Here is a 25,740-nt window from a genome sequence, read left to right as displayed (position 1 = left end):
TTCCAAAATGTTTTTTTCTCCTCGTATGAAACTAGTTCAACTTGAGTAAAGAGGGCTTTAAGAGAATATGGGCTGTTCAGAAATACAACAATGCCTCTGAATTTCCATCTTTATGCTTGGTAACAGTCTCTGAATACTGCATCAACCAGGAAATCTGCTTCCACATTGCACATACTTTGCGCAGGCTGGCATCAATTCCCAGGCTCACAGGAGGTCTCAGTTAAACTCAGCTGTGAATCGGACGATGCGATGAGTCACCCGCTTAGTGTGTATGTGAGTGTTTGTGTCTGAGTATGTTTTTAAAGATTTTGCTTCACCCTCGCTGTAATCAAAGTACACCGGAATCCCCCATAACACAAGATCCTCCTTTTAGAGGAAGCAAAAATTCATGCACATAAGGCAGGTTTTTTTGGGCGCTATGAAAAGAGAGCCACACAAATCTGGTTCCTATCACTCCCAAAGGAATACCGCCTCTTCTTTCAGATCTGTTAAAAAAAAAAAAAAAAAGCCCAAACCAAAACAGGGAAATGAAAAAAGAAACATTTGGGCTTTGCAGTGGCTGGAACTTCCTCTCAGCTTCACAGCCGTCAACAACATCTGCAACTGCCAACCGTGGACAGATGTCCAAGCAGAAACACTAGCTCCGGGTGGGTAGGTGGGGTAGACTGAGAGGAGGGAGGGGGGGTGAAGGCCTGGCTGCGACTTGGCTGTAAAGATGCCCATAGACACAGCGGTGTGCTGAGTGCTTGTTTAATGTAGACTGGGAAAATGAACACACTGGCCTAAATATGTCTCACTGCAGGCATTAACTCTTGGTTACATATGCCTTTTATTTTACCTCAGAGTCTGAGGACTGTTCTGATTTCAGCTGGGCCTCGGCTCTTCGTATGATTGAATAGACAACAGTGGTCTTGTGATACAAATCAAAATGTTGAAATGTTGAAACAGAAGCCAAAGGGTATCATGCTTTATTCCTCTATTATTCAAGAACTCTCTCACTTATTTGCAGTTATATGTTCAGGCTTTTGACAAGTGATTTTCCCATACACCACTGATACATCCATCTCCTGTCCACACAATATTCTTTGAAATACATCCGTATTGTAAATCTTTTAAGTCTTGCAAGACCCCTGAACTTGTAACCTGGCCCAGTGCTTCCCATCTCCACCCACACCCTGACACTGTTTCTACACCAGAGCTCAACACCTGCATCCAATCAAACCCTCCCTTGCATCCTTTGCTCCACAACTCCCACCAGCACGCTGGGAGTCAGATTCAGACAGGGCTCAGAGAGGTTTTATGACAAAACCAGCTTGACTTGAATTCTGATCCAGAACCAGCAAATCAAAAGAGGACTGATGACAAAAATAACAGCCGTAATTAAGAGCCGGGCCCCTTAAAAAACAAAAAGGAACCAAATTCCATTGAAGGTTTTCTCTGTTCTCTAGCGCAAATCCAAACTTGGCCTGGCTAATTGACGCAGGCATTTTTACAATGTCGGTAAATTTCATGATTTAAGATGACGACTTAATCGTGTTTCCAATTATCCTGTTTAATTCAATGGAGTCAGAGGACATGATATACACAGGTTGTAAAACTCAAATAACAAAATACCACAAAATACCAATCTCAACATCAACTCATTTGATCTAGTATTGAGACATGATCTATAAATGTTCAATGATAAAGGCCAAAACAGTTCTTAAATTAAATGTCATTTTTCTGACACAACAGAAGCGATACATCTTACTCTGTATTTAGTTCTGGCACGTCCCTGTAAATATCCACAACTTGATGCTTTGGGAGCTAGATTTTAAGACTAAACATGTCCAAGTGACCTAAGACTGACCTTTTAAGCAGTACACCCAAACCACCAAACAATCTCTCTTCAAGATGATTCAATGGGTCCCAAAATCAGCACCTTTGACATACAGCAGCCAAGAATCCAGCAGTTCTACTTCAGATCTGCCATGAGAGACATTTGTCATCTCACATCAGCATGCAGCACACTAGAGTCTTTAACTCACTGAGACATCACATCAGAAACAATCACTTTTACTGCTACCTGTACTCTTGCCAACACTGGTAAAGGAGAAAACAAAACAGACCAATCAAAGGACTCGCTACCAAGTAACATCCGTCTCAACCATCTGGTTTGTGCTGGCATAATCATTTAATAGTCACGTTTAATGTCCAGAAGAATGTGCAGTCTGAATTCTACATAAACACCTTTAGCTGCAGTTTTCGTTATGTAAGCTGTTTTTTTCTATCATTTCCATGAAAAACAAGTTTTATTGTTCCCCCACTGCTAGTCATGCTGATTTTTTCCAAACATGCTAGTTTGCATCCATTTTACTCCATTTTTGTGGTGCGTGTGCAGACACAAAAATCAGACAGAGATCAGACTGTGCCGTCTACATGCCAGAAGTCGCTGGAAAGACTGATGAGTAATCTAGCTCTGCAAATCATAATTATACTCATTCTGATTATAAGTCAAATATCCCAAATAAGTGGTTTTAGATCAGTGGTTCTCAACCAGGGGTCCGAGGACCCAGAGTGGTCCTTGAGGGAGTATCAGGGGGTCCTCAGAAAAATGGGAAATATTTTGACTATTTAATTCACTACAGAAGTAAGACCAATGTGATTAAGAAGCCGCTTTTGCGCTGCCTCTTTAAGGCGAGAGTTTCACGCCGTCATGCCACTTCGCCATTCTGTATAAAAGGTAATTTTGCAGAATTGGGGGGCAGAGTCGTCTCACCTTTAAGCCGGCAGCAGATGTAGTAACAGCGCCGTAATGACATGTATATAAGGGACAGCCAGCAGGACCGAAGCATGGGTGGCACGGGTGTGACATTTTGATGATTTGTTATGTGTGTGACTCACTGAGGGAGATTTAAAAAGCAGGTGGTAGCAATTAGCAGCTAACTCAAAGAAGGAAAACAGTGGCCGAACATGTCCGCACACTGAAAAACAATGAGGTGCAGGTACTCCTTACCCTCCTAGCAGAGCATGAGATCTGCCGCCATATAACAGGGACGGTAGGTAGGGCTGGGCGATATGGCTGAAAAATGTATCACGATGTAAGTGTTTCATATCAGTCGATATCGATAATTATTGATTTTTTTAAAACCTATTTGAAATAAGGACCAGGAGAAAAAAATGTTAAATTTAAACACTTTTATTTGAAATGTAACCTTTCCTCAGTAATGAACAAACGAACACAGGGGAAAAAGAGGTCAACATAACCATGAAAAACAGTCAAATAAATAAATAAATATACTGGTTAATTATAAAATCCGAAGTACTGCCAAACTGGCGAACTGACCTTTCCTTGTTTATCAATAATTTCCTCACGCTCCGTCGCACTCATTTTCTCCTTTCACCATTTTGTTATGAGTTGCAGACACGAGGCACGAAGGCGCAACCAAACATGAAACTAGGGTGACCATATTTTGATTTCCATGGATCGGGCAGGGTTGGGTCAAAAATGTATAAATTGTATACGGGCTCGGGTCGGATTCGGTCAGATTTCAGTGAAAATGTAGTGTAAAAATAAATAAAATCCTATTGTCTGTCCTGTTTATTGCTTGGGGACTGTTATTTACGTGACAACACCTGAACAGAACACACACACATTGGCTGTTTGTTTCTACCTCTCCCCCAGCTAGATAGATAGATAGATAGATAGATAGATAGACAGATAGACAGATAGACAGATAGACAGATAGATAGATAGATAGATAGATAGACAGACAGACAGATAGATAGATATTATTATCTATCGCTCTGCTCTCCCCTCACTGGAAGCGTCGGACCTCCAGCCGCCCGCCTCCGCCTTGATTAAACGCTGAAAATAAAATAAAAGAGGGAGACAGGTTTTTCCTATTTTATCTTATTTTTGTTATATTTCTCCCTCTCCCCTCGCTGGAAGCGTCGGACCTCCCGCCGCCCGCTCCTGTCTCAAACACGGAGGTCTCCCTCTCCGCTGAGCAGCCACGGCGTACACCCGGCCTGTTAAATAGCCTGTAACCATAACAACTGTGACACAAACTCAGTGCTTTAGTAATTAAATAATGTCGGGCTCGGGTCGGTTTCGGACATAAATATGCGGCCCGTGCCGCACTCTAACACACACACACACACACACACACACACACACAAGGAAAACCGGACAATTTATAAACACCCCCCGGACGCCCCGGACAGGACGTGAAAAGTGGACATGTCCGGGCAGACGCCCCGGACAGGACGTGAAAAGTGGACATGTCCGGGCAAAAGAGGACGTTTGGTCAGCCTAAAACTGTTAGTGTGTGTCTCACTCAATAGGTTATTGGAACGTTACGTACGTTACAAGCAGGGAGTGAGTGAGTTTGTTCATGCAACCAAACTTGCTATTCTGATCATGGGTTTCACTTCCTCCACAGTCATCTCCTCAAATGTAGTTGACAACTATAGAATTCTCATCTTGATCATTGCCAACAACCACAAATCTTTTCAGATGGAGGGTCCCTGAATCTTATCAAATGGGGGTCCATGACCTAATGTGTATCAATTAAGGGGGTCCTTGACACGAAGAAGGTCGAGAACCACAAGTTCACATGACAGAAGTAGTATTACCTTAACCAGGCTATAATTAATCTAGAATCCATGTAAGTGCACCAACAATGTCCCAGTCAGGATCCTGTTAAAGCTGAAACTGATGGATGATGATGTAGGCTTGGCAAGGCAGGACTGCACCAGGCCTGTGCTGATGGTGAGTCACGCTAAAATGCATTTAAAACATCTGGTCCCTCTTACTCACACACCCCAGCGACCCGGAGCTCTGCCCACAAAGACAAAAGAAAACACCACTGGGGGTACCCTCCTCTGCATTGCTCCGAAATGCTGACTAACAAACACACACACACACCTACGCACACATTCAGAACTACGGATTCCCCGATCTATGGCTTTTTATCTCCAGGCCACGATGCCACAAGAACACAAAGCAGACGACTACTCCTTTGAAACACGATCCACCACTAGACCTCTAAATCCTTGACTGCTTACGTACATCCCACTTACACTAAACATTGGTCATAAAACATCTTGTTTGTATCTTTTCATCTCATTTTTACCCTCCCCCCGGACTGTGAATCACAGGAATCTCAACAACCCCTTACACATTAGAAACAACATTCTTGAGCAGAGAGCAAGAAAAGACAACTGAGGAACTTGGGCCATGAGCCAATGGTTTGATTCCAGCACAAATCACACCCTGATTCTCTGAGGTTAACCTTACAGATTGTTCAAGCATCTGCTTTGTGTGTAGGAATGACAAATCAAGAGACGCTGTCCTAGAACACCAGACCTTTACCGAAGCTAACTGACAACAGGCGTGGAGGAGCTGATGTCTTTGGCACAAACCGCACAAATGTAAGAACATCAACACTTGCAATACAACATGAGTTCAGATGAGTTGAGTTTAAAACACACCAACTCATCTGTTTCCTCTTCGTCTCCTTTCTTCATTTCCTCACTTCATTCTCTCACTTTCCCTTGTTTGTTTCTCATCATCTCCTTCATCAACTCATCGACACATCCTTCTTCTTCTGTGCACCATCACAAAATACTGCCTGTGTTTTTCCTGGTTCTGGACTGGTGCTGTGTTTACATGTCCTGGCAGTACAGACAGAAGGACCATTGCCGAGCTGGACTCTCTGTTCTGTGACCCAGTTCCCACACTGACCATGAACAATGCCGCTTGGGAGGGTCCAACAGATGCACCGCAACATGTGCTGACAGGAAGGGATGGCAGAGGTTCAACTAGGGGGAGGATGTGAGGGTGAGGGGGTGGGGGGCTGCCTTCAAACTCTTGACAATCACGTCTAAAGCCCCCGATGGGCGGCATTCAGGTCCATCATCGGTACATGACGCAGGCGAAAGACAGGATGAGTAAATTTGGTGAAGCTTTATAGCTGTCTCCTGAGATGTGCTGGATTTCTCAGACTGACACGGCAGTGGTTTACAGCTATCTGACACTCCTCCAAAAACTGTGAGCTCACTCGACAATGGATCTGCTGCTCCTCTGTCGGTTTTATAATTGCACTGTTTTTGTTTCTTTTTTGCTTTTACAGAGTTACAAAGGGCAGTGACAGCAAAGATGGATAAGGGGAAAAGGGCATCCGAGGCCATTGGCGGCACAGTGTATTTGCCTAAGCCACTGGAGCTAGCAGAGGGCACCACTTCCTGAAGTTTTTTTATGTGGCACCTAGTACCATGCATGTGTTTTTGTCCGATTCACAGCTCAACTGGTCTCAGTTTTCAATCATGAACGGGACAAAACATCTCTTCCAGACAGTCTCCCTTTTTGGCTTTCCTCTCCCCATCTTTTTTCTTTCTCCCCTCCTCCTCATCAGTCGCTCCTTTCATCTTCCAATCCTCCATTTGGTCTGCATCAGTGCAGGGTAAGATCACAGCACACTGAGAGAAGGGCACCAGATAAGAGGCTATGACAGACAGGGAGTGCAGTAAAAGACTCGTTATTTTATAGTTTCATGGGTCTGCCTCTCTCTCTTCCGTCTGCATGAGAGGGTTTTTATAGGCTGCCGGAGAACTTTGGATCCAGATTGTCCAGACTTTCAGCTGGCACATTTGTGCTGAGTTTAGGGCTAAGTTGGCACAGACTAACATGGAAGTGGACACAGAAACATCTGCAGCTTAACAACAGAGATTCAATGTGTGCATAAGCAGTTAGACAAACAAAGTGTAGAGTGAGATGTGTGAAGAACACTGTGCTGCTCATTGCATGCAGTAAATCTCTAGTGACAATACAGAGCATGATGGTTGGACAGAGGGCAGATGGAGGGTCAGTCTTCAGCCCTCTCAAAACTTTAACACAGCCTGCCTCAACTACAAAGACACCTCAATTTCTTTTGTCAGTTAAGATTGGAGCAGGGGCTCTACGCTTATCCTTAACAAGGCCCCAAATTCCCTCACTAATCTCTAACTGAAAAAATCTTGTTTGAAGTTCATTCTGGAGCTTTATGTAACAGTAAGCAAAGTGTGATTAGTACCAGTTAACTTACTGGACAGCATTATTTCATCAAACGCTGACACAACTGATGAGCTGAGAGCAAAAGCCTGAAGACAATTATTGTCCTTTTTTTTTTCTTCTTTTTTTTTCTTAACAAGCGGTTGCAAAATGTATTAATTTCCTGATTAAATCATCACACAGAGAAGAAATTTATTTTAGCAATGCAGTCTTGTCAGTGCCGCACTAATCGTACTGAAAATGCATGACAACACTTATCAACACCTAATTTATTTCCATCATAATGTGGTATTATTACAAAGTGTACTGCCAATAAACACAATGAATCCTATTCTCAGAAATGTGATCTGTGAGAAAATGCCGCACTTCTGAGGGCAGAAATATGCATCACAACTGCAGTATGGAACAGGCTGTTCAGAACATTGCAGAACATCGAACACAGAGAAAAGCAGCCTTATAACAAAACTAAATCAACTCATGATATTAAGTTGTTCTCATTTATGAGAACCAGCATGAGCTTTGAGAGGAGTACTCACAATATTTATTTACAGAAAACTAATAAAAAGATCAGTCTCAGAACCCATCAGCTATCAGTCTGACGATGATAAGCCTCTGGGGACAAGGACCAATATTTCGGCTGATCCGGTGTAGCCAGCAGATATCTAGGCCAACATTTTCTCTTCCATGCACTGGTCATTTTGGCTCATCTTTATAAACAGATATCTACATAAGAATGCAGATACATTTTTTAAAAGAGCTACTATGAAGTTAACTCGTCATCTGACAATAGCCGATGTGTTCAAAATGATTGATACAACATGTAAGTAATTAAATCTAATACCCATACCCATCCATAGTGGAGGGATAAAGAAATCAGTGTAGGGAATTACTAAACAGCTTCCATTATGAGGCCTCTAAGGCCCAATTTAGACTCATCGTCTCAAAGCAACTTGACATCTTAATTTTGAGATTTTGCCCAGTAAATGAGTGATGCTTCTTGCATTCAGATTGTGGCCAGACACAACTCACATGACATCACACATAACTGAGATCTGATAGAAAATGTGTGAGGCAGGCCACCTCAGAATGTGGATTCTGATAATGACTCTCAGTGGGACAAATACTGCAGAGAAACACAAAATAGGCAAGGTTTGGACAACGTTGGACAACATGCACATAAATTAAGAGACCCTAATGGAGCCACGGAGTGAGAAAACATCTGTGCAGGGCTGTTAAAAAATCAAAACCAGAGAGTGTTACAATTCTTTATTTATGTAATGGACCTTAATGCGGCCAAGACTGGACCTGAGAGTGTGAACATCTGACGGTTAATGTGACCTGGCTTGATTGGATGTGGCAGGTGGCCTTTAAAAGACAGGTGTAACCGCAGCTACATAGCACAGGGAAGATGGGAAAATGAGAGAGTGAAAGAGGAAGGAAAGGAAAACTGCCCCAGAGAAAGACGAAAGAGAGAGCTCATGTGATGAATTGTGCATGCTAGGTTATACTAACATAGCCTCAGCACTATTCAGCCAGATTACAAAAACAGTGACATCATACTTAGCCCATTTGATGTAGGCCTCTCTGTAAACACACACATCAGACATTTAAGAAAGCACACATCAGGATTAAGCCTGTTCTGTTTTGTCTTTGTCTGAGGTTCCTAACAAATTCTGGTCCAAGATACACTACACCAATCATGATAAAGACATAATATGTCTTTTGTATGCAACCATATCTGGTCAAAGTGATTTATCTCCTTGAATAAGTGCTATCACTAATATTGTACTTGTTTGGGCCCTGCTTCCCTCGGGTGTCTTTATGTGCTTTCTGGGGTTCTTCAGATTTAAGAGCTGACCTCACCCTCAGCTCCATGAGACTATGAGAATATACTGTGACATGCAAAAGTTTGGGCACCCCTGGTCAAAATTTCTTTGACTGTGTTAAGTGAGTAGAAGATGGACTGATCTCCAAGAAGCAGGAAGTTTAAGATGAAACATGCTTTTCAACATTTCAAGCAAGGATGGAGTAATATTTTTGTTTGGTACAATTGTAGAGTGGGAAAAACACCATGCAGTCTGGTCAACCCTAGACATTAAAGCTCTCAGACAACTTTTCACAGAGTCTCAGACCTTAATTAGCTTGTTAGGGCTATGGCTTGTTCACAATCATCACCAGAAAAAGGCCAGGTGATGCATATACGCTGACTCCTAAAACCTTGTCTCAACAATCAGCAGCCATGGGCTCCTCTAAACAGCTGCCTACCACTCTGAAAATTAAAACAACTGATGCCCACAAAGCAGGAGAAGACTATAAGAAGATAGTTAAGTGTTTTCAGGTTGTTGCTGTTTCCTCAGTTTGTAATGTAAGTAAGAAATGGCAGTTAACAGGAACTGTGGAGGTCAAGTTGAGGTCTGAAAAACTATGAAAACTTTCCAAGAAAGCTGCTCGTAGGATTGCTTGTTTGACTGCAAAAGACCTGCAGGAAGATTTATCAGACTCTGGAGTGGTGGTGCACTGTTCTACTGTGCAGCTACACCTGCACAATTATTATCTTAATGGAAAAGTCATCCGAAAAAACTTTTCTCTGTCCTCACCACAGAATTCAGCATCAGGAGTTTGCAAAGGAACATCTAAACAAGCCTAAAAGTTTTTGAAAACAAGTCCTGTGGACTGATGAAGTTAAAATAGAAATGTTTAGACGCAGTGAGCAAAGGTATGTTTGAGGGAAAAAAAGGTGCAGAATTTCATAAAAAGAAGCAAATTCTGGAGGGAAACATCACACGACCTGTAAAAGAGCTAAGAGATGAAGAGAGAAGGGCTTCCACAACAGGACAATGAGCCTAAAAACACCCCAAAATCCACAATGGACTACTTCAAGAGGTGCAAGTTGCAAGTTTTGTCACCGACCTCGCAATCCCCCGACCTAAACATAATTGGAAATCTGTGGATAGACCTCAAAACAGCAGTGTATGCAAGACAGCCCCAAGAATCTTACAGAGCTAGAAGACTTTTGCAAGGAAGAATGGGTGAAAATCCCCCGAAGAAGAACTGAAATACAGAAAGCATTTAGAGGCTGTGGTACTTGCCAAAGGGGGTGCTACTAAGTACAGATTATGCAGGGTGCCCAGAATTTCGCTTCAGGTGATTTTGTTATTTTGAAAGTATAAAAGAAGATAGTGAAGAAATGTGTCATCATTAACATTTTGCCTTTTGGAAATCAGGTCATCTTTAACTTGCTTAGCTTATTCACAGCTAATTGTCCAACACACATTGCACTAATAAACAACTTAGAAACACCTCCCAGGGCTTGACGCTAACTTTTTTCCCAAGGAGCACATGTGCTAAGTTGAAAAAGTAAGGAGCGCACAAAGAACTTTAGGGGCACAATGTAAATTGATCAAATAATGTGTTTTCCGTAATAAACGTGATGCAAATAGACATTTACAAGCAAAATTATTTAATGAATTTGTATACAAAATGTACAGAAAGGTAAAATCATCAAGTTTTGAAAAAGTATTGCAATTTAATTTTGTCTTTAATGTTATTATCTTATATATATTATCTTTGCAATATGATTATTTTATATAATGTTATTACTAGGGATGTCCCGATCCGAATCGGCCGCCAATATTAGCAAAAAACGTGCATCGGCATCGGATCGGACTGCATGGGAAAATGCCGATCCAAGAACTCCGATCCAGGTTTTCCGGCAAGCCCAGCGCTCCGCTATTCAAGCAGTCCATTCCAATGATCCGCTCCAGCAGTTACTATCAATCCACCAGGCCAGCATGCAGACGGCAGACAGGCATGGAGGGCAGGGTAGGAGGAGTAGCGGTCAACTTAGTTAACTGACTATTTGTTTTCTGTTCTGGTTTTTTGAGAGTGATATTTTTATTTGGTTTACACTCTTACTGTTTAAGTAAAGAGCACTGATGGCATTGTTTTGGGCACAATTAGTGAAATTGGAGCCATGGATGGACTATTGCTTGTTTAAACAGTTGTACAATATTGTGTGCCTGTGCACCAGGCTGGCACTGACACTACTAAAATAACTGAAAAGGAAAGGCTGCATTGTTTGTTAAATATCAACAATGTCTTGTGGTGTTAATCTATTTTTTATTTATTAGAGGGCCAAAGCACAAGTGTGTGGAGTCTTGCTGCTATTTTAATTTAAAGATTTCTTGTGTTGATTTATTTTCTATTTATTATGGTGCCAAAGCAGCCAAAGAAAACCAGCTATATTTTTTATTTAATGTTAATGTTCAAGTTTAAAGTTTGTTTATTTAACCCTGTTAACAATAAACAGGTCAGTTTCTCATACCAACTGTTGTGGATCATTCTAACTAACCTGATTAAGTAGTTGTTCTTGTTAGAGTAATATTGCTTGATCAAACCTTTTCTAACATGACTGACAACAAAATAAGTGAATATGTATAATACACGCTTGGATCGGATCAGTATCGGCCAAAACTCAAGGCTGTAATATCAGTATTGGATCGGAAGTGAAAAAGCTGGATCGGGACATCCCTAGTTATTATTATCCTAAAACATTCTCCAGGTCCTCTGAAACTCTGCAGGACTTATTTCCACCCGCCCAGCAGCGGTACCGTGGCGAACGGTCCCTAACTGCGGGGAGAACGGAGCAGGCTTCCCCGGAGGTCCGCTGCTTTTCCCGGTCCCTCTTCTCCGCCACACTTTGACTTATTCCCACCCAGCCGACAGCCTGGCCATGGAGAACGGTCCCTAACTGCAGGGAGAACGGAGCAGGCTTCCCTGGAGGTCCGCCGCTTAACCCGGTCCGTCTCCTCCACACTTTGACTTATTTCCACGCTGCCGACAGTGGGACTTATATTCATTGTGCTGACAGTGGCTTGGAAAACCGCCCATAACCGTGTCACATGGGTAAGAGGGAAGGCAGCTGGAGTTCCTCCAACATTTATTTTTTTGTATTGCTATACAGGCAAGAGACTGTACTATGATTTCATATGAATTAATTAATTAAAGGGGCAAAAAGCAAAATCGTTTCACTGCTAGGTTTGCTGTTGTGCACTGCCTGTAGACCAAAACAAAGTGTGTCATGAGCCACACCTCCCTCTACCTCTGCTCTCCACGAGCTAGCTCCGAGTCAAATTGTAGCCTCTTTAGCTCTGGCAGTGCTCTCCACCTTGGAAATGCAAGGCCAATGTTAATCCGGGTTCTGTCCCTTTCTTTATCCGACAACTTCTTCGCCAACAACCGTTGTTTCTTTGGAGGTAATGTCAACAGAATGTGAATTGCGGGTGAAATATTACAGTATGCAAACACTGGGCACTATGCCGGCAAAAGAGCAACCGCAGATGAATACAATCTGACTGGTTTCAAGTTCATCTTGTTTATTTAATTATTGATCTCAACAAATACAGTATGCTATGTTCTAAAAGTATCAAATAGTCACATGGTGAGAAAAATAAATTGTATAGAAATCAGAAATTTGGATAGTCGCTAATTTTTTGTTGTTGTTGAATCATTGCTCTCTAAATCGTAATCGAATCAAATTATGAGGTGCCTGGAGATTCCCTTCCCTAACTGCATGTGTGTGTGAAAAGCTTGACCTGCATCATGAAGTTTAAGGAATAAGTCACTGTGTGTTTGTTTTGGCCACGCACTCATATCACTTTACAGACCCAATCAAAGTATGAGCTAAAAAGAAGGGGAAAATAAAAGAGCTTTTTATTGGACTAGGCTCCCAGACACTGCCAAGGGAATCGTGGCCTTTGTGCAGCTTTTTGTTCTCGCATCCTTTGGTGTCTGCAGGAAACTAAAGCCTGTGCATATCCCACACTGCAGTTTCATTCAAACAGTCTTCCCTGTACCCGACAGAACGGCTAAACGTGATAAAGCTGTTCGTGTACTCTGTGAACCATTGTGAATAGCTGCTAGACATGTGTGTCGTGGTGCAAAATCTAAACCAAATTTTGGCCCAAACTTCCAAGATCCTAGAGAGAGAGAGAGGGAGACAGAGGAATGCTGCTGTCAGGCTCAGCAAGCGGGTCATTCGAGGACACGAGAAGGCGTGTGCGTTTATGAGTGTGTGAGAGAGAAACAGCGTGGGGATGTGTGGTGACTACCTCAATGAATTGAAAACACACACAGAGCTAAACAGCCAATAAAACAATACAAACAACAACAAAAAAAACCTCATAGAAAGCAGATGCATTCACACATCATCAATATGAGCACACACAGATAGCTAATGATGCTTTTAACCAATGAGCGAACTGGATGATTGAAATCTTAATCAGACTATAAAATATAGAACCGAGCAGTGGAAAGCTCATGTTTCCTGATGGTGGGTGGCATGTGACAACTTCTTCACCCCAAATTCTGACATATTAGATAGAAGGGATGATTACGGTCTTAGTTTCCAAGTGCATGGCTGGATATCCAGTAATTCCCGGGTAATTAATGATACTGTAATTACATTATTACACACTGCATTCAAACAAAGTAAGGCAGTACTTTACTGAGTGAACAAATAGGCTGTTACTTGTATTACACTCTTAAGCCTCTTAAGTCTCTTCATTGGCATAATATTGATGGAAAAATCTCCTTCGTCTTATTCTGACTTCAGTTCATGCCAGAAATTTCTGAATTATGAGTAGAGTGCATGTGACTGAGCCAACAAAGTGGCAAATATAACTCAGAAAGTCTGAATTTAAGACTGCAGATTCTATTTTTGACTATTTTTACTACAAACCTTGGAAGTTAGCAGTAATGTGGTCTTACTGGGTTTTCAAACTCAAGCTGCTGCGTTGGTGGAGGCCTGTCGTTAAAGGTACCGGTGAGACAATTAAATACAACTGGTCTGAGAAATAGTTCCATGGGTTTTCAAGCTTATCTGATGCCAAAATGCTGCACAGTGGTTTATAATACTATGAGGGAGAATTTTACAACTATGGAAAGGCATCACGGCGACAATTATTTAATGCTCTGTTTCGACAATGGCAAGGTAGGCCAACATAGCGATACAGCCGTACATTATTAAACACACACTTCCAAAGAATTTGCAAATAAACAATTGCTCGTGCCTGCTGACTTTCCTGGTACATTTTCATTAGAGCATCCTGTCAGCTGCATATGCCAATAGACTTAACAGCTATAAGCTATCAATCAGTAGCACAGACTGTAAAAATAATGGACATAGCTCCAGTTTTGAAGCCTCGACTTCTGCATTCCAGCCATCGCCATCTTGTTTTTTGGTACTCAAAGCTGCCTGCTCTTAAATAAGCGTATCTTTAAGCCTTAATAAAATGTACACAGGTCAGTTTTATAACCTGTCCCGCTTGTACAGTTGTCAAAAATGCTGAAATTAGCTACAGAGACCAAAACCATCTTTTGTACTAGGCTATAGACATATCAATTTCTGCTGTAAAGTTAGGCAGTTTAACATGGGGGGGTCTCTGAGGTTCGCCTGGTTTCAGAAAGCCAGCCTCAAGCGGCCATTTAAAGAACTGCAGTTTTTGGCACTTCCATGTTGGCTTCATTTTTCAGCCCTGGAGGGTTGCTGCTTGATGAGTAGTGACTGTCACCAGTGTCATTTACCACACTGCACTGACAGTGAATATTAATGCATCTTATGTGCCTCGAATCTAGGTTTGCAATCACTGATTAACCACACAACAGCTTTTTGGCATTTTCCAGTTTCTCTCTATGTGACAGCGTGTTTCTTTCCCCCAAAAGGGTGTGTGGTGATCACCCGATGCTGATCTAGTCTATATGTATCATGTGATACCATTAACATTTCAATGGTTTAACATATTTTGCGCGACATTAGATATGTTTGGGGATTTTCCTGAACATATTAAACAAAAAAACAGCCAAAACGAAATATTTTTAAAGGTTTTACGAAACATTCTGTTAATTCCAAACCTTTTTCCAGGCCTGGAAAACAGTGTTTCTCATTAAATAACTTTTCTAGGAATTTCATGACTGTGGGAACCATGACTATAACAAGGGGTCGCACGGCACAGTGGGGGGATCAAGCAGGGCTTTTGTCTGTTTGATCACAGGCTTAGCCATAAACATTTAGTGGTCCAATTAATGCAAAGACCACAATTGTTTTAGGGCATAACGCAAAAATAATGTAATCACAGTGTAGCTTCTTCTCTTCGGGGGTCATGTGGAATTCATAAAAAAAAATAATAATAATGTGTAATTTTCCTGTAATGACCAAAAGAGTGAAAATATATAACCTCCATTCAACTTTTAGAAGGACAAAACCTCCGTTGGCTGTTACATAAAAACACCTGTCCTGACAGTATAACACAAAACAGTTTAACCACCAGATGGGCAGCGTGAGAAACAACTTCCTTCCCTAAAGCCTTGCTGCTAGACAAACATGATGAAATCATGAATGTGAAATTACGTGTTGGTCTGCAGGCGTCCTTATGTGCCCTGCAATGGTCATACACGGGCCAGCTCTGCTTTGATCCACACTCGCTTGGATCTCAGAGGAAAGAACAGAGAAACAGGAAGGGCCCTCGGTCCAAAACATCCAAGACAGAGATGGAGGAGGGGAGAGGGATGGACAAAGACATACACACTGGCAGGACACAAAAGACATCTGACTGTGTGTTGCTAGGGCTGTGTGTATGTTTCTAATTAGTATATCATCATCATGATATCCAACTGTATGGTAGATTGGGATGTTTTTGAATGCCAAAAAAAGGAAATTACCATGGATATATTATGTTATTATACACACTGGGAAGCTGTGGCTCAGGAGGTAGAGTGGAGTGTCCACTAATCAGAAGATCGGTGGTTCGATCAGCTCCTCCAGTTCACATGTCGAAGTATCCTTGGGCAAGATGTTCCTGATGGCTGTGCCACCAGTGTGTGAGTGCGTGTGAGTGGTACCCTGAGTAGCAGGTGGCACCTTGTATGGTAGGCTCATGGCCACCTGTGTATAAATGTGTGTGTGAATGGGTGAACTTGATATATAGTGGAAAAGCACTTCAGCACTTTGAGTGGTCAAAAGAAAGGTGGAAGTGAATTTACCATTTACCTGAATTCATTACAGTCTGAAAGTGCTGAAAGATCACGTTTTAAATATGCTGAGCTGTTACAAGATGCTGTATTTTGAATAAAGATGAAGACTGGATGACAACCAGGAGTTGGATCATTTTAGGTGAGTGCTCTCCAGCGCACATGGAAAAAGCTTTAACTGACCACATTATCATGAGCAAAACTAGGGTGGTCGGTGACTCCCGAAATCAAAATGAATTTTTAGTTGAAGGTTCCCTGCAGAGTTTCAGACCTCCAGTAGCGCAATGAATCTATTTTTCTAAGTGTGAGTCCCTGGTTTGTTCATTCTGTGTGTGTGTGTGTGTGTGTGTGTGTGTGCCTGAGGACAAACACGAGTGACGCAATGCAGATCCTTGCCAATGTTTTCACACTATTCCACTGATCTACAGGTGACGGTAACGCCAAGATATGCAGCAAAGCAAAGCTAGTAAACATGGATGTAAACAACGCTAGATTTAACACACAAAAATCTGCATTGTAAATGTTTTATGAAGAGGAAATACATTCAACACATTTGTCAGAGCTCAACCATACACACAATGCGTTTTAATGAAAAACATTGAATGTAAACTTTTGTTTGTTTACAAGAAAACCCCAAAGAACCCCTTTAAAGACCTAATTCTACCAAAAGTGTGTTACATTTTCTGCGTTGCTAAACAGATAGCTTATATTTCTTATAGTGCAACACAAGTATCCAAACAGTTTGATTCGTTCTGTGTATACTTTCACCATCTTTCTCTTTCTATGAGTCTTATCTAGACGTCCTCAAAGTAAAGGGGAAGATAGGCAAAGGTGTATTGTTTGTTTACCAGGTAAATGTGGCCATCATGAATGCTGCATCGCCCCCCCTATAAAATCTTCAGCAAAATATTCCTAACACACACACACACACACATCAGGATTGTCACACTTGCCGCAATCGCACAATAAAGGGTATGAATGTGACATCACCATACACAGAAGTCACCATGGTTCACTACCCTGAACGTCAAAAACGCAAATATTCAGCATCTGCCGGGTGCAGTCACATGGAAAAACAAACACTGAAAACATGGCTAAAATGCTAAGGAGCTGCTGTGCAATCACTGCGCAAACAGATCCAGCAAAAAAAAGTAAGGTGCATGGGGTGTTTTTTCAGAGCCAACATTTAAGGTTGTAATGCATGAAGAGAAGCAAAAATAAAGTATCACTGCAGTTCAGTGAGATAATTCAGATCCTGATGCTAAAACATTAACACGTGACAGCCATTTTGTGTCTCAAGTTACATTTTTGAGATAGAACGAGCCTAATGTCATTGATAGAGAGTTTTGGTTGGGAAAGGGCGATGAATCAGAAGAACAAAGAGCCTGCTCAGACAGCCCTGTTGGTACAGGGTCATCAGACACATGGATCACTTGTGACAGATCTGATGAGGACCACTGCATAAAGACTGAGATTGTTTGGTGTAGGTACAGAGATCAATGCAGTGCTTGATAGATATATTATTAGATACGGCTTGGCATCATGGTATGGTACACTAACAGTTCAGCTAAAAACAAAACTTGCAAATTGGTAAAACTAGGAATGAAAGTGACCGGGATGAAAGAACTTGCATCCCTCCAAAACACCTTTGACAAAACTAAACTAAAACATGCTGTCTAAGTCATGTGATAACTTGCTGTCCACTGTATATTGTTTGTCCTGTGGTATGTCTTGTAACATATTGCATGTCATGCAGAAGACAAATTTCCTTTGAGACAATAAAGTTTATCTTATCTTAACCGATCTCATCTTATCTTAAAGCTTAACACAAAACCCAGCATATCCACCATGACTGTTATCCAGCTTTTGTTTTTTTAAGCAGTGACGCAAATATATGGTTCATCATCTACAGCGTGGCTTAATGAGCTTATTCCCATTTAGTTTCTTACCTGTCCATCTTGACCAACATGCACCTGGTGGATCTGGAGATTTCCCTGAAATATAGAAGTGACATGTTATGTCAAAAGCCTGATGCCATATTCTACACACACACACTTATTAAGCTGTTATAACCAGCAAACATGAAGCCATTAAAACGATACATCTTGCCCATTTATTAACCTGCGTGATTCAAGCCATTGCATAATGCTAAACTGAACTCTGGTGATCAATGAGGAGTGACAGCATGATAGCAACAATATCTGTTAAGTATCAGAACTGAGGAGTTTTTATGCACGATGACATAAGAGTAAGCGGTGGAGGCAATGTCCTTGTATATCTGTCAACGATTGTGTCATTTCTGGCTACATCAAGGCTCTTGTAAACAAAAACAGAAACGAAAGCCATTTGCAAAGGCGCGAGCCCATCGCAGTCTCATCGAGATACAATGACCATCGTAAAGTCTCTGAACACCCACGGTGATGTTTACAAGACCACATAAGAGAGGACATCATATAAGCCATATTTAGCCAGCCCTCAACGTTCAGTTGTTTTCTCCTGCTAATTGTATTTCATGTATATATCAAATGCTGTCTGAGCTGCCATATGGCCAGAGAGCGGTGTAATCTCTCAAACAGCTCATTTCCTTTTCAAGCACGCTAAAACCAATGTCTTTGATGAAAGGGGCCCGTTCCTAATGAAAACATATTCTCTGAGTGGCAGTTGGGAGAAGTGGGATTTTGTTGCTAAGCTTTGAACTCCAAAAAACAAACAATATCATGGAATAGGAAGGGGAGGGGAGGAAAAAAATCTGGGCTCAGCCACAAAGAGCAGGAAAGGCTTTAGAGCTTTTCTGCCTCCAATTCACTCCGTCTCTCTCACTCAATCGTGCATTTCTTCCTCTGAGTGTCCTTTAGCACAACTGAACAGGAAATGAGAAAAACACTTGGTCAAGGTGTCAATTGCTTTTGCATAAATGTCAAGCTGTCATGCATGCGTGGCACATATCATATACAGTATGTGATTAGATGTGTATGTGTGTACATAGACTGGCGCCTTGAAATAAATCTCTCTTCCACATCCTCGAAAAAATCACCGACAATGATGCTGATGTGGAAATTCCTCTTCAGCAGTCGGTGTGGTTTGGAGTTAGATTTTGATTTTAACTGGCAGGCAAATGCTGTGTGTGCATGCAGAGTGGATGTCTGGTGGGGGGACATGAGACATCTGGGCATTATGAGGAAACAAAAGCCATAACCCCATGCAAAAGCAGGCGGATATATAAACATTACAGAACATCTGCTTTTGCTAAAACTCACTAATGACTTAAATGTTGTCAGGTATTACTCGGGTGCATTAAGCTTCACTGGGATAGCTATTTGCACAGGCAAACACAAACAAACAGGGCTCAGAAGACACATGTTTAGTGACTCTTAAACTTATTTGACAGGTGAAAAATAACAGCTTGCTCCGTTACATGGCTCTTCCTTTTCTCTTAGAAGTAACCTAGTCTCCAAAATGTGAGTTGTGCAATCACGAATTTGATCATTGGAAAATGGGTGTAGCTAAAAATTAGAATAATTTTTCTTCCACTGAGCCGAAGGAGGATCAACCCTAATTTTCTGAAGAAACACTTGGCAAGCTTTCAACATGACAGAGAGCCTCATCAAAAGGGAAATGTAGCTTTGTAAAGTAATGCGCTGGACAACAGTTCTCATTATTGACCCAAATAATGTATAATAGACTTAACTCTTTACTTCTACCACAATTTGTGTGATTGTTGACTACTGTTCTAAAAAAAACAGCTTAATAAACAGTCCACTCTTCACTAAATAAATAAAAATAATGTGTCTTTGTGTCTGTAAGGTCATGAAACTGCCATATGTCTGAGGGTGATCATGGGTTACCACGATTATTTCAAATAGCCAGTCAAATACTGCAAGTCATCAGATAGCCCGAAGTGGACCAAATTAAAAACCATGTTCCCAACACAACATACTGACATTCCCACACAAAAGTAGACAACATTATTTTCCTTCCCAGTCAGCCACTTCTTTCTCAAGCATGAGTTCACTGTAATAGTTATTTACTGTCTGGAGACAAATTCAATATACCAGGAAGAATGACTCAAAAACAGGGAGTGGCTGATTGTTTCTCTTTTCCCTTTCTCATTCTCACAAAAACACACACTAACACACTTGCCTCGCTGTCCTGTGTTATCTGCACCTCCTCTCCTTGTGGCACCTGGGCGATGTGCAGCTGACCCTGTGGAATCTGGGAGACACAGACGAAGGATGAGAACCAGCTTGAGCTGGAGCAATTACATGAATGTGATCAAGAAATCAAGAAAAGCTAAAGCACATCTGATACAAGGGATGGGGATCAAAATCCACAGTCCTCATTTTGTGCAAAAATGCATTCAAAGGCTTATGTGAGGCTTCAGTAGTCTGAATTAAATAAATCAACTGGATTCATTCCAACAGTGAGGCTTTTTAGTCTTCTTTGTTTTTCCACTGACAGAGTTTCCTTCTTGAGCTGCAGTGGAAGAACAGTAACAAAAAAAAAATCAGTTACATTGAAATCACAGAAGGAAGGGATAGGAGTGGATCGCTCGATGGCTCGTATCAACTGGAGGAATGATTACAGCAAGCAAAACCTGTTTCAGTGTGTACATGGGCATATGAACACTGTTTTAAGACAAACTTGAAACACAGTGACTCAATCCTTTGAGCTTTATTTTAGCTGCCATGTACAGAATGTGATTAAAAATCATTAACAGGCAGCCCTTGTGTGGTACGTGTAATCTGGCAACAAATTTTGTTTAGTAATTATCAGACGACTGTCACAGCACTGAATCACAGCCGCTAAGTATACTTGATTTCCTCTGCTGTATTAGCAGCGCTCATAAATTTCAGGCTCAGCTGCACCCTTTAATACTCCGCAGAGCGTTGGGAGGGTAATAACTGCACACTGAGCTCCTGAGAATCGTCCTCTCCCACTCTTCCACCTTCTCCCTAACTTCACTTCCTGCCTGTCCGCCCTCCATCTTTTATGCCTGTTCGTTTCTCAGGCGAGTCACCTATCATCAGTGTGTCCAGACCCATGCATCACGTAGCAACCTATTAACAACAGAAATACTCAAACACTGTAAATTATGAGGTAGCTTTGTAGCACTGTCATTACATACGGTGGGTGCACCAATGAGAGGAGGTGGAGCCTCGCAGCAGAGTGAAAATTACCTCTAATGCTCATGTAGCATAATCACATCAGTCAGTTGGTAGCGCTGCCTTTGCAACTCACACACATGTACTTGTAGCACTTACAAGAGAACATTGTATTAATTTCCTCATGCGAAACCCCTCATAACAAACACTGTCTCACAGCTTGTGTTTATCTGTCACCGGCTGTTACAACATGTAAACAAGACTGGGCCAAAGCTGCTCTCACTCAATTAATAACTGTAGCCTCAATGATAAACCTTGAACTAATACAGGGGATTTAATCCATTTGATCAACTCCACAGTGTACTTCAAAACTTGGCCACAGAGTTCAATCAAGCAGCTCCTTACTTGTTAAAAGTAGCTATTTGGGGTGATTTCTGGGCCCAGAGAAGACAAGATATGAGAGGTCCAGTCACTTCCTCCCCGTCAGCCCACCCATGACGCTGTAGTGGGCCTGACAGTGACCTTTGGCCGTAGCAGCTGTACAAGGTCATTCAGTCCCTACGCATTGGGTAACGCCTTCATTGACATAAGCTGCACTATTTTTCTGCTGTATGTGTCACTGTGGTGGGTGGACTGATCTGTCCCTCTGCACTACAAACCCTGCTATGGGAACCTCATACGGCAGCAGCGAGGAACAAAAAGGAGGCTAATTGTACGATATACATCTGATAAATATTGTGTGAGAAATGAGAATGAAGTCTCGTACTCTTACGGTCTTTTCAGACGCGAAGCAATTGATAGTAATTAATTTTCAGTGAGAGGTGAGCAAGCAGGTAGGGAGAGGCGGGGAATCTAACAGGTGGAGCGTCAACCAGGTGCAGCCCGGTGAACCTGTCACGGTCATGCTTGTCTCATGCACACACCTGCCCGCTGACAGTTCAAATGTGAGACAGTTCAATTGAAGTTTTGAGTCTGATTCTTGCTGTTTTGGAGTTCCCTGAATTATGTAAGTGTTTTCTAAATAGTTATAAGGACATAATGGCAGAGCATCTGCGTAAGACTGGAGGCATCAGGTAATTTTACGTTTAGTTTTAAGATAAGCTGCGAAGAAAACACAGTTGTAACAGCAAGGAGTGCACAAGGGCTGTTTTCACACAGTGCACCTGGAGTTTAGATGTCTATTCATATGAGGAGCGCGGTGAGGACCTGCGGATCCAAGCAGGTACTCAGTGTTGCTTACCATCTGAAGAACTTCGCTGTCAGAGAATGCTTTGTTGTGTACTTTGCCCATAAATAAAAATACTTGCCCATGGATTCAGAAAAAGATTGAGGGTTGAAACGTGCGACACTCACCACCTGAACTTGTCCATCCTCGCCAATACGGTGAAACTGGACTTGTTGATTGGCCAGTGTGTAGTGCAAGGTCTGCTGGGTGGCGGTCTCAATGTGAGCCGTTTCTTCTGCCATGCTTCCCTCTGCGTAAGAGGACAAGCAGTATGGTCAGTGGTGTGCTCATGTGTGGGGTGGTCAGGAATACAGTGCAAATGATTCACACATAGGAAATAAAGATGACGTCTCTAAGACACATAAACTGACACACACCCACACATCATGCAGAGAGCCTGAGTAACCTCTTATTAAAAAAAAAAAAAAAAAAACTGGCAGATTTTCAGACCATCTGCTGGATGATGCCGTGTTTATACTTTATCAAATGCCTTAATACACAACAAGGACTCTCCAGCTAGCCATCCAAACACACTCCGGGTCAAGCAGCCAAACACAAACTCCAGGCCTCAGTCTAAACACCCGCCATCACAGCAGTAGTCAGAAACCCTTGTGTGGACCTGACACATCACCCGCCACAGCTCCAAACCAACCCCTTGATATCGAGACCGCGCCAGTAATCAAAGATAGCAGAGCACATAGCAACAGTGGAGTCTGCACTAAAGGCCACAAAATAAACAAAAATCACACCTTCTCATATCAGACATCAAACTGTGCAGCAATAAAAAGACCATTTGGGAGAAATGGGGACTGAAAAAATGTGAGGTCATTTCCTGTAACAGACATTAACGGCGCAGAGAAAGGCAGTCTGACCACTTTTTTTCTGAGCATAAAGAAAGGAATGCAGCTTTAAACTATATAAAACATACAGCGCATATCACTTTCACCTCGAATGTTCTGTTTTGTGTCATGCTGCTTTGAAACGTATGCCTGTATCCCATCTTTCGTTATTACTGTTATGTACTCTATTATGTAAATAATCCTCAGTACTTTTGTTTGCCAGATGAGGACGTAAGAGCCAGGTGGCTTGTGAAAACTACAGTTTTGGTCTGAGCTCTCCGTGCTGGTTCACTGATAAATAATGGTTTTAAAAGCAGAAGAATTGCCTCTTTCCGGTCCATTAACATGTAATCTGATTAGGGGAGGAATGATTGTTTGGTGTGTGTCTTTGCATGTTTGTGCATGTACCTTCTGAACTAGTATTTGTGTTGTACACTCTGGGGGTGTGTGTGGCCTAAGAGAGGAAGGGCCTGGCAATCCACCCCTAGTGTGTGCTCACAGGATATTTGGGTTTCCCCTGCAGTCTCTCTTTTCCCTGGTCAGAGGTGAGAGGTGACGGCTCACAGGGAGGGAAGGACAGCAGGCATTGTGTGCAGATTACAACCATCTGCAGCAATACACACTGTATCTGCATTTGGGTTCAGGTCCTAAAATAGCTTTGATATAGGCGATGAAATAATGCTTCTATGAGTTTACTGTGTGTGACTGTGTTTGTGGAGTATTTGAGTGCAGTCGTTTTCCTGCATGAAAGTAATAAAACAGGCACTGAGAGAGAAAGGGGGAACTTGAGAGTCTGGGCAAAGCAAAAATAAATATGATTGTCACACCAAATAAAAATGGTTTATTAAACACCCAGCCAAATTTGAATGATTACAAAAATCAGCAAGAATATATTTTTTTTAAATGGAGAAAAAATAAGCAAGTGTTCTCTGCTCTGATACACTGCCGGCAAGTCTGCCGCGTTAGCCGCTAACCCTGCTTACAAGACTTGGGAGGTCACTGGTCATTTCAGAACTGACCAACTGAATAACTCACACATACTTTACTTGGCCAGACCACCCAGGTATATTAACGGCCACCAAAGTCTCCTCTCTCTGCCCCTCCCACACCTGTTTGCTCTGCTACTGCGGCCGAGGCAGAAGCACCCTGAAGTGCCAATGTTGTGTCAAAATCCCTTCTCCCATCTAATAATGTTTTCATCCTGTAAAAATGATGCTTCCCATAGCGTCCCCCTTCCATGGTTACTCAGATTTAATTAGGGGGAAACACATATCGATGGGTAAACAGTCTCCAGCACAACATACACAACACCGGTTCGCAATCTGTAGCAATAGTTTTGGCATCTGGTCTGTTTCCTCTGCGAGCAAAACAGACAAGAAAACACACTGGGAATATATTCAAAATGATATATCATTTAAATTATGTGATTATGATATACAATAAAAAATGCTAAATCTGCTCATCCACAATATTTATAAGACATAGCCTAGTATCGCTGCGGTTTGTGATTTTTTTTGTTCTTTTTTTAAATTACATAACCTTCTTTATCCCACTTATTTGTCAGTGTGTCTAAAAACAGAGCACAAGAGATGAGCAGACACACAAACACACACGAGCAGACAGACAGAGACAGAGAGATGATAAAGATAAGCCCTACGTGTGATTAGATAAGAGCATAATGATGCAATACATATGAAACTAACAGAAATATTCAATAAATCAAGATATTGTGTTAAAGTTCACCCGTATATGTTGTTTGTCACATGTATTAGACCTTTTTCGTCAGCTACCACCCTATGTATATTTCAGACCTGTGGGAAACACTAAGAAAGCTTTCACTATCAAGATGATATTGCTTTCAAATTGGTTTGAGCACCAGTTCAAATTCAAAGATCCAAGTGTTTAATTGAATTAGTCGCATAACTAAGAGCTAACTAATGTAAAATGCCATCCAACTGATACCAATCCAAACTGAAAACCAGTGGTGGTGTCACTGGCCTGCAAAAGAACAAGCAGCAGATGTCTCTTGTTCCATGTCTGCGGCTGATTCTCACAACTTTGCACCTTGTTTGATTAAAAAACAACCACGGAAACATAGCAACGTTATCAGCTGATAGAGACTTATGAGAGTGGAGCCAGGTAGGTTTTAGTTTTCTCAGGCCATAGAGATAAATGTTCATGTGCTCACTCCCAAAGCATTTCACAAGAAAGGTGTCAAAAAGGTTCTACACTACTTGGATTTCTTAAACACAAAGATCCACAGGCTGAAATGGTTGACTTAGATGTGATTTTTTTTGGAATTTACTCCAATCATAATATATATACAGTCAGGTCCATAAATATTTGGACAATGATACAGTTGTCGTCATTCTGGCTCTGTACACCACCACAATGGGTTTTAAATGAAACAATGAATACCTGCTTAAAGTGCAGACTCTCAGCTTTCATTTAAGGCTTTTTTCAAAAATGTAGTATGAACCGTGTAGGAATTACAACCATTTCTTCACACAGTCC

General features: G+C 41.7%; 1 protein-coding gene across 1 annotated transcript in view; it reads right to left on the bottom strand.

Annotated features, from left to right (window-relative positions):
• banp (BTG3 associated nuclear protein) overlaps nucleotides 1-25,740 on the bottom strand; it is a 49,724-nt gene that overhangs the window by 12,750 nt on the left and 11,234 nt on the right. Inside the window, exons 9-11 of the mRNA XM_050073193.1 lie at nucleotides 22,516-22,637; nucleotides 20,201-20,272; nucleotides 18,010-18,054 (exon numbers count right to left, since the gene is read on the bottom strand). Coding sequence (XP_049929150.1) covers nucleotides 18,010-18,054; nucleotides 20,201-20,272; nucleotides 22,516-22,637 — 239 coding nt within the window. The remainder of the gene's footprint in view (nucleotides 1-18,009; nucleotides 18,055-20,200; nucleotides 20,273-22,515; nucleotides 22,638-25,740) is intronic.

Source organism: Epinephelus moara, chromosome 20, assembly GCF_006386435.1.
Source record: "Epinephelus moara isolate mb chromosome 20, YSFRI_EMoa_1.0, whole genome shotgun sequence".
Taxonomy (NCBI): domain Eukaryota; kingdom Metazoa; phylum Chordata; class Actinopteri; order Perciformes; family Serranidae; genus Epinephelus; species Epinephelus moara.
The sequence above is the reverse complement of the archived record's forward strand: the minus strand, read 5'-3'. Positions and strand labels throughout refer to the sequence as shown.